The sequence below is a fragment of the Lepidothrix coronata genome, unplaced genomic scaffold (assembly GCF_001604755.1).
Source record: "Lepidothrix coronata isolate B3197 unplaced genomic scaffold, Lepidothrix_coronata-1.0 Scaffold36, whole genome shotgun sequence".
Lineage (NCBI taxonomy): Eukaryota > Metazoa > Chordata > Aves > Passeriformes > Pipridae > Lepidothrix > Lepidothrix coronata.
This window is the reverse complement of record NW_016690216.1, coordinates 1,559,471-1,574,990: the sequence shown is the minus strand read 5'-3', so window position 1 is coordinate 1,574,990 and position 15,520 is coordinate 1,559,471. Positions and strand designations below refer to the sequence as shown.

General features: G+C 38.6%; 1 protein-coding gene across 1 annotated transcript in view; it reads right to left on the bottom strand.

The window, feature by feature from the left end:
* Window positions 1–15,304, bottom strand: part of LOC108496037 (uncharacterized protein C8orf34 homolog) — a 93,980-nt gene extending 78,676 nt beyond the window's left edge. Inside the window, exon 1 of the mRNA XM_017812390.1 lies at window positions 15,145–15,304. Within this exon, the coding sequence (XP_017667879.1) occupies window positions 15,145–15,304 (160 nt within the window). The remainder of the gene's footprint in view (window positions 1–15,144) is intronic.
* Between the last annotated feature and the right edge of the window lie 216 nt (window positions 15,305–15,520).

Genomic DNA, 15,520 nt, shown 5'->3' with positions numbered 1-15,520 from the left:
AAGGAGAATTTCTTTCTATAAGAAATCAGTACAAAACAAGCAAAAATCTTTAGATTTGGTCAATATTGAAAAAGAAGATTCCAATATTACTTATCCATCATAAGCTTATATTACCTCTGAATTATTTAATTTCTTTAATAATATGAGTCTCCTAAAATTTTAAGAAAAAATTAAATGTTTTCAAAACCCTGTTTCCATTTCCTTTTTAATCTAAATAAACAAATATAAGCCTCAGCAATATTACAACAACTTTAATGAATTTTGAAGAAAATGTAAACTGAGGCAGAGGCTCCAAAGTATCCTGAGCAGTCTGTGTAGTAGCTGTGACTAGATGTTTCTGCCTCTCAGGCGCCCAGACACTTTTCCTAGCACTACTCTTACCTAGTTCTGTAGCTTCCTCTCCTCACTTCCCCAGATGTCAATGCTGTACTTTCTCTGCAGACTGCAGCAGTGAGCAGCGTGCATCTGTCTGTAAGATACTACTGTAAGACATCAGCTCTCACCTGCTCTTTATAGGTCACAACACCTCTTTTTAAAAATACTATATTCACTGCATTTTAAATAACACTGCCTTTTCACCTCTATCATAGGTAAGTGCACTATCCATAGTCTCCTTCAGGGATTTTGGAGACACGAGGTTGTTGCTGACTGTATGTAGAGATTCTATCTGCCTGCATGCGTAATTTTGTGATGCTCCTTTGCACTGAATACACCCATATTTTATCCCCTCATATTCTACCAAAATTTCCAATTATGCCTATATAAATCCATATTGTCTATTGTCTATTCACTGATTATTTTTTTTTTTCCATTAGGATTGTTCTATCTGGAGCCTGGGTGTTAATACTACACTTTCATCTACCCTGAAGCAACTGTTTGTTTCTTCTAGCTAAATATAGGTTTCTACCACACTGTCTGGCCCGCCTTCAACTTTGTGATCTGACTGATGAGATGGAAGTCAGATGGACTGACTTTTCCATCTATCTTGTCATTCTCCTAATTCCCCCCAAAACTGTTAGTTGGATGTGTTTTCAGAGCTAAATGTATCAAACTTATTAGTTCTACTTTTACTCAACAGCACTCATCTCCTCATTTTAAGTTCCTGATACTGCCCTCACAGCTGCTAAGCTACTAATCAGCCTTTAAAACCTGCTACTTTTTTTTTTTTTTAAATTGCTTGTTCTGAAGAGAAAGCAAAAATTGGAAGCCATTCACTGCCACTTATTTAGATAATTTCAGGCACTTCAGTCCACTGTAAGGGCTCAGGAAAGGTAAACAACTGTAATGGGCTGTAATAACTTGTCTAGGTCATTTTACATTAACTTTCTACCTCTATAATTTTAACTACTTCAGTTTATCAACTTCTAAAATGTGGCATAAAAATATATTTACTTCTGAGTTTTTAACTGGACACTACTCTTCAAGTTTTTTCTCCTCTCTTTTCACCTGGATTTCTTCCTAAGCAAAATCAAATCATTCATTTTGGTTTTTAATCAGCCTGCAGGTTCTTTTTTCCCCACCACATCTGGGAGATAACCACGAGCTTTGACAGAATTTTTGCATTACTAAAGGGCTAATACAATTCTCATCAGTAAATGAGCCTCCCCTCTGGATGACTGAACTTTTAATCAGCAACTGGGTAGTTAAAAGTGCAGTTTGTATCTCTAATACTTGCTACCATATTTGAAACTGCCTTTTTAAGTTAAGTAATATAGATCTGAGAGGAATAAGGAAATAGATCAATCGTTCACACGTTTTCATGACAGATATAATTCTTGTCCAGGTTATCTAAACCACCTAATATTTTAAACCCTTCTGCATGTCTTTTAATCACACAGAAGGTATCCATGTCATTACCTATTTCACTTTCCTTCTGAAGTCTAGATCTAATCTGTTCGACTCAGCCTGTATGTTTCATTTGGTAAAACATTGCTTTGCACAGTAGTTGGTGTGAGCTCCCTGTGCTTCTGCAGAGCAGGTTCTGATCCTCAGAACATTTTTGTACATGGGTGAAACTTCACGCAAGGCACTGATCTCTTCTCTGTGGTGACCAGTGACAGGACCCAAGGGAATGACCTGAAGTTGTGTCAGGGGAGGTTTAGCTTACATATTAGAAAAAGGCTTTTCACCCAGAGGTGGTTGGGCACTCAAATAGGCTCCCCAGGGAAGTAGTCATAGCATCAAGCCTGACAGAGTTCAAGAGGCATTTGGAAGATACTCTTCTGGTGCATGGTGTGACTCTTGGGGATGGTCCTGTGCAGGGCTGGGGGTTGGACTTGATGATCCTTGTGGGTCCCTTCCAATTCAGCAAATTCTGTGATTCTGTGAAGAATCCTGGACAATTTTAAAAGGGACGTCATCTGTTCTGAGCTGCTAAACTTGCTGCAGCATAACTTATGCAATCTTTTTACTATCACAACTTACACCCTGTACACTAGTCCATGCATTTAATTTTTGTTTTTCTTTTTTTTAAAAAAGGGCTATAAGAAAATACAGATTGAATCTCCTCATGGGAAAGGCAGCACCTCTACTTCTTTACTATTCTCTTATCTCGAAACTGTTATATCCCACCACACCAAAGTAAATAGATCTGCTGCAGCAGTTAAAGCTTCAGGAAACCTAACTTCCCATTTGGATCACATTTCTGTATATGAGGTTTTGCCCTTTTCTTTTTTTAAATAGCCTAGAGGAAAAAGCAACATAAGGCTCTGTTTTTCTATTCATTCTCTTAACTGTACTATCACTTGTCTGAATCATGGATACTTCCCATAATTTCATTTTTTTAGCCTTTGTAGACAATATTATACTTAGGAGAGATATGGAATGTAATAGTTCATTATTGTTTCTACTGGGAATACGAGTTATTCTGAAATATCCCAGTTCTGCAGAAAAATGCATTCCTGAAGCTGTAATATTATTCCCCCACTCTGTTACAGTACTTGTCAACTCCAATTTCATTGTGCTAGGGCTCATACTAAGAAATGGCAGTTTTAGAGTCTGAGAAAAGATCTTACAATCCAGTCACTTCCTCTCAATAAAATTACACACCTAATTCTAAGTCCCTTTCTCATACTTACAAATCCACATTGCAAATCTATGAATCTAAACCCAAATAATTAACTACATACTAACAACTAAGTTATCAGTCTTCTGGAGTAAATAACATTAGTAGGTCCAGTGTGATGTAGAGATTTAAATCTGATTTCTGAAGTAACAAACATTCAGTATCCCTACTTAGCTCCTGCCATTCAGAAACTTGTCAGAGTTTATCTATATCTTTTGAATAGTCCTTCTATTAGTTCTGCGTCAATAAACCGTAGTGACATTTGTGAATTATAGCAATCGCTAAACTGGATATCAAGTCTCAGCACAAGCTAACCTTACAAGTCAAAATTAAAAGCTGACTTCTAGTAACTGGCTGTTACTAGAATGGTGTTCGTTGGCCCCCGTGCTGAGCCCCACATGGTGCCCCTGAGACCAAAGTAAAAGGGGAGGAAAACCTGCTGGTGAGAATGGTGATCGCAGCCTGGTCGAGAGTGGTGGTCGCAGTCCGGTCAAGAGGTTGCAGTCCAGTCGAGAGTGGTGGTTGCAGTCCGGTTGAGAGTGCTGGTCGCAGTCCAATTGCGGTTCTGGTCCTCCTCTGGATCCAAAGAGTGGGGCCCAGAAGTCCCAAGACCCCAAGATGGTTGTGTGAAGGAGAGTGAGATGACAGCAATGTATTAGATACCTGATTTCTCATTACTATGATGGCATTCATAAAATCCTAGCCCACAGTCTCATTCTACCACTATCAGGTATGGGATCAGCTCCATCATAAACTTCACCTGAAATAGAAACAAATCTACCTGACCTACTGAGACACAGAAAGATGCAGAAAAGTATGAAAAAGTGACTTTTTCTACTGCCATTGAGGCTTCAGACCTGTTTAGGCCTTGCACTATTTTGAGTATAGCTATGTATTCGAACCACGCATTTAGCTTTGTGTCCTAGTTAGAACAGCTGGGGCCAGTTCATCACTGTATCAGTGTAACCCAAAACTGTGTATTCTATAGCCTTCCATGCCATTTCCCAGAAACTGTTATCAATAGACCATTTACACCATCTGCTCAGTGCACTCCTGACTCCTTAGGCTATAAACGGTGTTAAGAGGCCTTCCAGATAAGAGGATGCTCCTGTCCTCATACCCATTGTGAAACTCCCCACCCTGAGGGAGGTACTGGGCATTCTTGCCTGAACCTGAGGATATATATAATTTTGAAGTCTTGGGACTTTTTTAACCACTTGTGGGATCCAGAGACTGAGACCACCACTCTCGACTGGACTGCAATCACCACTTTTCAACCAGACTGCAACTACCACTCTTGACCAGACTGCAACAGCACTCTCACCAACAGGTTTTTCCCCTCTCCTTTTACTTTGGATTCAGGGGGCCCAAAGTAACACCACTCTGTTCATGCCCCAGAGTGCTGGGTTATACATTTGGGTTTTGTGGGTTAAAACCAATTGTTTGTCTGTATAATCGTATTTATTGTATTATTTTACTAAATTGTTATTCTGACTTATAATCTCTCTTTTAAGTTGGGTTCATTTCCCCTGCTGGTTTACCTTTAAACCAGCACACTTTCATAAGATTTTTAAGTAAGAAGTTCAAGTAGTCTGAGCCTTTTCATGGCTTGTCACCTAAACATTGACTCTTTCTTTGAGACCAGGACACAGTTCTGTGATTCTCAATTTCTGTAGCAACTTGAGGATATGATTTATCAAAATACTCTTTGTTCCCTTCCAGAATCTATTCATATGTGGTAGCAGAAGTTCTCATATAAGTGGTATCTATCTACAATGACATATAACATCATTATACCTTCTTCTCCCTGTTTCTACTTTTCTTTGATGGCAGAGGAAGAAGTAGCTTTAGCACTCAGTTTAATACATAAGTCATTTGTTTCTCCCAAAACTCTGCTGAAAGAGTCATTGCACTCCACATGAGAAGGATATAAACTCATGTCTTGAAAAGTGGCAACACAATTTCACTAAATCTGTGAAATTAAGCCTCTAGTATTAGGAATGTAACAAAAATTATATATATTGATTCTCAATGTGTTCTGATGATCACTTTACATGGCATACATCATCAGTCTTTGGGGGAAAACAGGCTAAATATTTTCAAATCCAACTCTTAATAGAAGTCACTAATATAAATGAACATCATCAAAAAAAGCAGCAATTAAAACCTACTTTAATATACTAGTTAGGAATAAACCGCAAATAACGTATGCCCCAAACTCATTTAGAGTGCCAAACTCAACTATCAAATACAAATAAAACAGAAAACAGAAGCAAATACAGTAAAATCTACTGGGAAATAATCCATAACAAGTTTTGAATCATAATACTTACATAAGAAGACAAAATATTCATAAGAGAACTCCCTTAGTTTTGGGTGCATCAGGTTAAACAAATATTTTGTTTTAGAAATTTCATGCTTTCCACTAACTGTACCAGAACCTAAAACATCTATATTCATTATGAAACATAAATAAAACCTTTATTTTCTGTAAGTAGCATTAAATTAGATTTTCAGCAATTGGAAAGGCTTCACTAAGTAAGGAAGGTCTCAGAAAAACATAACATGAATTTCTGAAAAAGCTACTGTGGTGTTCTGCAATGCATGGCAATGGAATCAGTTTTTCTACATGGATTTCCAACACCTTCCTCTCAAATTCTACTTTAGGAAGAAGGATAGAAAATTACATTTTAAAGTATTTCATTCATAGTCTTGATTTGGTTCATTTTGCTTCAATTCTTACTTTGCATTGTTATATCACCAAATTCTGTCCAATATTATAAACAGCACTATGATTCAGGGTGTAAAACTAAGTAAAAAAGTAAGAAATACTTTTGAAACAAATATATTTTATGTATTTTTTATAATTTATATGTGTGATTTTATATATATAAATAAAATATAATAAAATAAAAATAAATCTCTATGGCCACCCATCAAAACCCATTTCTTTGAGAGCTCTTACTGGTAGTAATTATCTTCTTGTAAGCAACTTATCTGTATGTAAAATAAAGGACAATTTATTCAGAGGAATCGATACTCTGGCAGTTCAGAAAAATATGATGGTAATCAGTCATATATTAACAAGAAAAATAAGTTTAAGCTCTGATGTGTTTGGACATAATTTTTTGCCTTCACATCCTTGCCTCCCAACATGGACAAAAATCACAAATCTCTCTTTGACTAAGCCCTCTACCTATCAACAACTTACTCTGATGAACAATCTCTCCTCAGTAGCTGGAAAGAGCCCCGAAGCCAAGGAATTCACTGAAGCAGGTCAAACACTAGCTGTAAGTGGTTGCAATACCCAAAATCCAGTAATCATAGTACCTCTCACTCTGCTGTCACCTCCCTTAATTGTTCTGATAGCTCTAGATCAACCCTATTCGCCCAGCACAAGACAGTAATTTCAGCTGTGTACAACTGAGTAGTAAGGAAGCTTCACCAGACCTCACAAGGTTCTATTGCTCTCTTCCACATCTCCAAGTGAAGAAATCCTATCATTTCTTACTAAAGTATGAGCTTGACGGTTGTAACTGACTTTTTTCTTGCTTCTTTTCCCTGCACGCTCCAAAAAGAGAATGTGATTGCTCTGGAACTGGCAGCAATTTAGCACACAGAGTAGTCAATCGAGTGCGCCAAATCTCCCCAGCCAGCTTCTGAAATCCAACATTCATATTTTGAGCTTCACTGTAAGCTCAAGAATAAGTATATGCAGAGGTTGTTGCAGATTACTAATACTGGAGAGTCAGCACGCTCACTAAAACAGAGCCAGGCACAAAAGCAACTACATCCATTTATTGCCACTGAATCATTTCCCAGCAGTATATCTATACTAACCTGAGCGTCCTGAAGAAGTACAAAGTAGTCTGGATATCCATTTATCTAGGACCTTAGGGATATCCCATTCCCAGGGATCAGTACAAGATCAGGGCAAGAATATAAGGATACTTTACTGTTATGCAAATGTGAAAGGTTAGCAAATGTAACACCCATCTACAAGAACAACCAGAAGAAGGATCTGGTGAACTACAGATCTGCCAGCCTGACTTCAGTGCCAGTGAAGGTCATGGAGCAGATCATCTTCAGTGCCATCATGCAGCACATAGAGGACAAGCAGGGCATCAGGCCGAGTCAGCAGGGGTTTATGAAAGGCAGGTCCTGCTTGACCAACCTGATCTCCTTCTATGACAAGACTTATTTAACAAGGGAAAGGCTGTGGATGCTGTCTGCCTGGACTTAAGTAAAGCCTTTGATACCATTTCCCATAGCATTCCCGTGGTGAAACTGGCTGCTCAAGGCTTGGATGGGAGCACTAGATTAAAAACTGGTTGGACGGCCAAGCCCTGAGAGTGGTGGCGAATGGAGTTACATCCATCTGGTGGCTGGTCACAAGGGCTCAGTATTGGGGACAGCTCTGTTTAATGTGTTTATTGATGATCTTGATGAGCAGTTTGAGGGCATACTCAGTCAGTTTGCAGATGACACCAAATTGGACAGGAGTGTTGACCTGCTAAAGGATGGCCCTACAGAGGGCTCAACTGATGGGTGGAGGTCAACAGTATGAGGTTCAACAAGGCCAAGTGTTGGGTCCTGCCCTTGGGTCACAATGACCCCATGTATGCCCCATACAGGCTTGGGGCAGAGTGGCTGGAAAGTTACTCAGAGGAAAAGGACCTGGGGGTACTGGTTAACAGCCAGCAGAACATGAGCCAGCAGTGTGCCCAGGTGGCCAAGAAGGCCAACAGTATCTTGGCTTGTATCAGAAATAGCGTGGCCAGCAGGACTAGGGCAGTAACCGTACCCCTGTACTCAGCACTGGTGAGGCCATACCTTGAATCCTGTGTCCACTTTTGGGCTCTTCACTACAAGACACTGAGGTGCTGGAGCATGTCCAGAGAAGGGCAACTGGGGAAGGGTCCAGAGCACAAGTACTGTGAGGAGCAGCTGATGGAACTGGGGTTGTTTATCACTCTCTACAACTCCCTGAAAGGAAGCTGTAGCCAGGTGGAGGTTGGTCTGTTCTCCCAGGTAACAAGCAATAGGACAAGGCCTCAAGTCATGCCAAGGGAGGTTTAGATCAGATATTAGGAAAAATTTCTTCATGGAAAGGGTTGTCAAGCATTGGAACAGGCTACTCAGGGAAGTAGTTTAGTGACCATCCCCAGAGGTATTTAAAAGATGCGTATATGTGGTGCTTAAGGACATGGTTTAGTAGTGGACTTACACTTTCTCCATTCTGTTCTTTAGGTACAGGTTTAAAATAAATTTTGGTTCCTTGTGCAGACTGTAAACAAATGACATTTTAGGCTCCTGCACATGATTATATTCAGTACACACCTATTTATTGAAAATTAATCATTATTTTGTAGCTTTTTACTAGCTGATGTAACTTATTTCAACTCAAGAAAAGCTAGTATCTCTAACTATAATTGGTTTTCTCTCTCCATTTTCACTTCAGCAATACGAAGCACAATGAACCTCACTTTCAAAACATTTTATGCTTATCTAAACAGAAATTACAGTAAGTATTGTAATATGTGACTAATCGAATTAATAATTTATTCTAACCTTACAAATACACTCTTAGCCAAACAACAGAACCTATTTAGCTTACTGGAATTTATCGTCAGTCTAAAAATTCCATGCAAACACCAAACATCTATATTACTAAGGACAGTAAGATTCAAGAGCAGGATTCCATTAGGACTTTAAACACCAAATTCCTGCTCTTTGAATAACAAGCTAGAGCTTTGCTTATACTTCAATCAATTAAAATATTCTCACAGATGTTGCTGTCTCTTAGCAAAAAGGACCACAAGATGAACTGAAATCAATGAACTCCATGAATGACATTAAACAGACTTGCACATCTCTCTTGCTCAGGGAGTTTATACATTGGCAGAAAGAAAAAAATACTAAATATGGTATCTGTTAAACTTTACCTTCAAAATGGTATTTAAACCCACACCTGATGAACTCTGAGTGCTCTTCTAATGGAAATCTGCTACACACACTTGCACCAAGTGCATTACATCTGCCACTGAAAACTTTGCAATATATAGTACAGGCAGTCTCTCCATGCAGAGCAGGCCTCCTGTCTCCCAGTGGTGTCAGCTTATGTGCATGCACTACACAGCAGATGCCCACTGGTAGTTTTGCAGATTTCCCAATAGCTTCCAAAAAAAGAAGATTCAGCGAAAGGGAACATGATGAGAAAATCCCACAGCTTTCTCCCACACAATCATTCTACTTAAACCCCAACAAAACAGGCTATGGGCCAGAAAACTGTTCTGAAGATGGTAGTACAACTCACATATAATCTTTCCCAGGGCCTTTTGGCCTCTTTTCTGGAAAATGATGTATTTTAGTCACATAATGGAGAAGATTTTGTTCAGCTGGAAAAGACAATAAAGAGGAGCAACCTGTTGCTAGTATTAGTATAATTTATCATGTCTAAAGTCAGTTTTCTACATGTTGCCAAAGGCCTTTAGGAACCAAAGAAATCAGGAATGTCTGTAAAGGCAGAGAAAATTTACTGAAAGCATTGCAGATTGCACACCCTTTCATTAAAGCGCTCAGAAACTGATTAGAAAAGAGTATAGATTATTTAAGGGGTGGACTACTGAGCTACGATCTCATCCTACAGGAAAATGCAATCTCCACTAAATTCTGTTTATCTCCTCTTTTTATCATCATCATGGCTAGGCTTCGCGAATGAAGATTTGAGAAGGATTCTATCCACGCTTCCTACAAGTACGCTGATGACTAAAAAGGTCAATGTGAGATAGACAAGTCTGGTTGCAAAAGGCACAGCGGAAAGTTTCCTTAGACGGCATTGGCAAGACATGGTTCCTTCTGCGTTGTCTTTTCTCCTCAAGAATGATTCTGCGTGTGTTCTCAAAAGAAGCAGCAGCGTTATGTATAGTGTGTCTCTGTGTCTCCCAACTGGAGGCCAGAGTAGACCAATGATGATGATCAATATGGCCAAAGCTGAGATATTGTTTCAGGGAGTCCTTTTATCTCCTCTTCGGGGCTCCTCTCCTGCGGCAGCCAGTGGCAAGTTCGCCACAGAGCACAATCTTAGGGAGGCGGTAGTCCTCCATCCTGGAGACATGCCCTGCCCAACGCAGCTGTGTCCTAAGCAACATGGCCTCAAAACTCATAACTGCTGCCTGTTCTAGAACAGACACATTAGTCACGTAATCAGTCCAGTGGATGTTTAGAATTGTATGGAGCCAGCGCTGATAGAAGTGTTTTAAGAGTTGCACGTGGTGGCAGTAAATGACCCATGATTCGGATCCATATCAAAGAGTAGACAGTACAATGGCTCTGTAAACACTAATCTTTGTGCTTTCTTCAGGAGTTTATTGAACCAAACTCTTTTATGGAGTTTTCCAAAAGCTCTATATGCCTTTGCTAACCTGTTGTCTATCTCTTTGCCAATCTTACCATCCAAGGAGATGACACTTCCCAGATAATTAAACTGTTGGTCTGATTTGAGCTCTGATTCGTCAATGATGATGTGGAGATGATGGAAGACTTCCTGAGGTGCAGGTTGGTAATTTGAACAGTCTGATTTATCTCCTTTCTTCTTATATAAAGTGATGATGACTGCATCACAAAGATCTAATGGTAGTTTGCCTATTTCCCAACAACGCACCACGAACTCATGAAATTTAGCATGGAGTGCTTGGCCTCCATGCTTCCAGACCAGGTGGAATTCCATCAACCCCAGCTGCCTTGCCAGTTTTCATCTGCTGTATGGCCTTAAGAGTTTCTCCCATAGTAGGGGCAATATCCAATTCATTTTTCACCAGTTGTTGTGTAATGTACTGAATTGCTGAGCCTTGAACTACATGGTTGGTAACGAAAAGAGTCTGAAAATGTTCAGACCATCGATTCAGAATGGAAATTTTATCTGTGAGAAGCATTTGACCATCCGCACTGAGTAAAGGGCTTTGAACCTGGTGTGTAGGTCTGTAGACTGCTTTCAAAGCCTCATAGAATCCTCTGTAATCACTCGAATCTGCGCATAATTGAATCTTTTCTGCTAGACTGATCCACCACTTGTTCTGGATGTCTCGAAGTTTCTGTTGGAGCTTACTGCATGCAAGACGAAAGGCTGCTTTTCTTACATAACAGGATGGCTGAGCAAGGTGTGCTTGGTAGGCAGTTCTCTTCTTTACCAACAATTCCTGGATCTCTTCACTGTTTTCATCAAACCAGTCCTTGTTTTTCTTGAAAGAGAACCCTAAGGATTCTTCAGAGGACTGCAGGATGTTATTTTTAATATGTTGTCAAAGCACTTCAGGAGAGGGATCTATGGAATGATCTTCGAGTCTAGTTTGAAGATTTACCTGGAAGCTGTCTCTCACTGTAGCTGTTTGAAGATTGTTAACTTGGAGTCTCCTCCTTGGAATACTACCCCTTTTATAGGTTTGAACTTAAGGTGGAAGTTAAGTTTACGTCGCACAAGACGATGATCTGTTTGACATTCTGCACTAGGCATCACTCAGGTATGACGAACATTGCGAACATCTCTCTGTCACACCTCACATCGTCAAAATACCTCCAAGGATGGTGATTCAGCCACTTCCCCGGGCAGACTGTTTTAGTATTTGACAATCCTTTCTGTGAAGCAATTTTTCCTAATATCTAATCTAAACCTCCCCTGGCATGACTTGAGGCCTTGTCCTATTGCTTGTTACCTGGGAGAACAGACCAACCTTCACGTGGCTACAGCTTCCTTTCTGGGAGTTGTAGAGGTTTCCCTCTGAGCCTCCTCTTCTCCAGGCTAAACAACCTCAGTTCCATCAGATGCTCCTCACAGGATTTGTTCTCTGTATCAATATTGTGTTAAACAATACAGAATGTCTTTTTCATCTTCCTTACTTGTAAAAACCTCAGGAATGTATATCTAAGTCGAACTGTGCTACAAAAAACCTCATACTTTACCATGTGTACGTTTATGCATAGCAGTACACTTAAACAATTATATACTTACACTTAAAAAAACAACTGATTCTTTAAAACCATATGAGTCATGCTTTGGTACAATCAATATTCACAGCAATTTCAGGGAAAATAAAAGTTCAGTGGACATCGGTGAGATACTGAGGGTATAAAATGATTTCAAAGTCTCAGTGGACTTTCATCAAATGTGAAAGACAGCTTAAGCCCAAATGTCATACAATTTCAAAAGGGCCGCAGAGTTTCATAAGGAATTGCTTCAGCTCCTGATTAGATTTCCAAAACACAATACTTTGGCATTATGATGTGCATTAAATGAGTCCCTTGATAAAATCTTCAGTCACAGACCTCAATTGCATTACCCTTTTAAATTTACAAACACATGTGGTTTTATAGTTACAGTTCTCAGCTTTTTAAAGTCAGGAAGATCCTTTCCACTATGATGTTATCTGTCAGTAATCTATTTCAGCCACCTGCTTGACTAAACATACTTAGAAAGATGCCAGTATGTGAATGGCCCTCCTATATATCTTATTTTACACATAAAGAGTGATAACTGAAATCAGAATGTAGCCCCATAACATTCTTTTTCATCTTTGCACATATATTGCTTTTGAAGCGGTTGACAGTGTAATTGTTTCTTCTATTTGGAATGTTTCACTGTAGCTAAAATCTTCATTACCAATTCTGATGGCAGTCCTAGGAGATGGGTTTTTTAAAAGAAACTATGCCAACAGTTAGCCTCATTCTTTTAATATCTAAATAAATCAAACAAACTCTGAAAAAGGTTCTCTTGAACACAGATTAAGATGGAAGTTTTTGTTCTGCAAAAACCTGCATTATAGGTAGTGTACGCTTTAAATAATCTGCTGTAAATAGATTTTTTTCCCAGAATCTTGACTTATTTGCACGACGTTTTGTAAATTTTTAAGAAAAGGCTGAATAAACAAATACTGAACTCTAAAGGGAACAAATCAAAGAGCTATATGCAAAAATTCAGTGATGGCAAAACACCATGATTTGAAATTAGTTATACTGCATATAAACAGTATAAAAAGCATCAAGCAGTTAATAGATTAATGTGGTACATTATAAAAAAAATTCCATTTCAGTATCAAACAGTTACTGACCTGGAAAATAAGGCAATGAAAAATACCTGTTTGCTAATAGAAACCGAAGTTCTTCATGTTACCTTCAAAAGAAAATAAAATACCTTTCCCATGTAACACCATCATATCCTCAATTTTGAGCAGTTCTGCAGGATGTAGCCTACCCGTTATATCAAACCTAACACATATAGTGTCAACAAATTGCGAAATGAGAATTAAAATACAAGCCAGTTTTTCAGAGGCACAGCATTTTCAACACCAAGATGTGTATATTCAACTTTCTATCAGTGCTATTTACGATAATATGGCCATACTATAACCACTATAAGCACACCTACTCCTCATATTCCTTTATACTGCCTTCCTGGTTCCAGATATCTTCAGGGATTCAAGTGTTTGGAAGGAAAGACCTATACCTATATAATGTTATCTACTGGATACATTTTTCTCACTATCTCCACAAAAGTTAACAAAAGATTCTATCCTGTATGTGGCAAATAACGAGGCAAATAACAGAACACACACACACTCACCTACTGTACCTTCCAGATGCCACAGAATCCTAGAGGAGTCCTGTGGTTTTCACCAGCACAAGACACCCTTTCACCTTTCTTTTTATGTTACATTGATAAAGTCAGAAAGATCTGTAAACTGAAGAAGGAAATAAGGAGGTAACGCAGCTAGAGACTAATTATGGTCTTCACTGAAATCCATGGATTAATTCCGGAAATACCAACAGATTCTATGAACACTGCAAGCCCACAGTCACAAACACTGTGACTTTTCAAACACAAAGAACTAATTGACACACTGTGACATCTGAGTGATCCAGCCCATTATTTCTTCTTTCTTGTAAAACAAATGCATGTATCAAACTTTAAACTACTAAAAAAAAAAGGTATTATTTTATGTAATTTATGTATTAATTCACAATTAATTAAGTAGAATAAAAACTTTTTTACGATGAGCACAGTCAAGCACTGGAACAGAAAGAAATGTTGTAGAATCTCCACCTCTAGATATGGTCAAAATCCATTCACAACAACCTGCTATAGCTGATTTCTTTGAGCAATGAGTCAAGTTAGGTATCTCCAGCACTCCTCTCCAATCTCAACTATTCTGTGGTCCTATGAAAACTATAGTAAGGAAGCAACAGAAATATATACAGAAAAAAAGAGTACCATGTGTTTTCTTGATTTTTAGATTAAAGTCCAACCTGAAAAAAATATTTTTTCCAGAATTTGTAAACATAAGAATGCTGCCCTATTCAGAAGTTACAGATTTCCCATGCTGTGATCCCACATAGAGTTCCATATAGTAAAAGTTGTGAAAAAAATACTTAAATTCATGACTACTTTTTAAGCATCTTACACTGAAAGATTGAAAAATGGTAGAAAAGAGACTATTAATTCATTTTCTTCAACAATGTCCCTCCTTTCAGAACTAGTGCTTCCAGGAAAGGGACGAAGCAGTGAGCATCAAGCCTTCTACAGTACAATTTAAGATACACAGTGTAGTGGAAATTTACAATCAGATCCTCTGAAGAGGTTACAAATTCACATTGCATAAGCTATTTGTAGCTCGTTAGTCTCAAATAAAATCCACTGAGGTTAAAACTTCGATACAGCTAAGAAAAAGAAGACCCAGATGAAAGACAGTGAAGCCGATTCTGTTCTTTCTACATAAATACATGCAGAACCTGCAATTGTAAGAAAACCAAATTAATTACTTTAAGCACCTGAAGCTTTTGACATTTCATGGGATTTTGATGCAGTTGGCAGTTTATTCACCTATATTGTCTTCATTACATTTCTCCTGAAAGTTTTAAGCTAAAACTTATGAACCTTCACACAGCTGCTAGATACTTCAGCTTCAAATATAGAGAGCAGTTTCAATAGAAAGACTATAGAGAGATTATAGAGACACTAATCTATGTTTGATTGGGTATTACACTTACAATAAAAAAATCAGAAAATACACATAATTTTTTGCAGTTACCCAGTAGTTCCATTGCATCATCTTCATTGTCAATATCTTCTTCGGTTACAGATGGAGCTGTGCTTTGAGCAGAATCAAAGGAGTCCTGAGAAAGCATGGCAGCCAGCAGTTTCTTATGTTGCTGCTGTTGATGTTTTAGTCCTTTGGTCTTTGGCTCCATTTTTAAGCTGTGAGAGAGGAAAGCACAACTTTCTCTTACTAGTGCTCTCTTCAAAATTTGTCACAATTTTGTCAAATTACTGTAGTCCATGATGTCTTCCAGATATGAAGGTTAACACCATCAGATCACACATAAACCAACTGGTTTTCACTCCTTCCCCAGTCATTGGATGTTCTAAGTCAGTTTGTGTTTGCAGTTCCTATTTAAAGTCTTGAC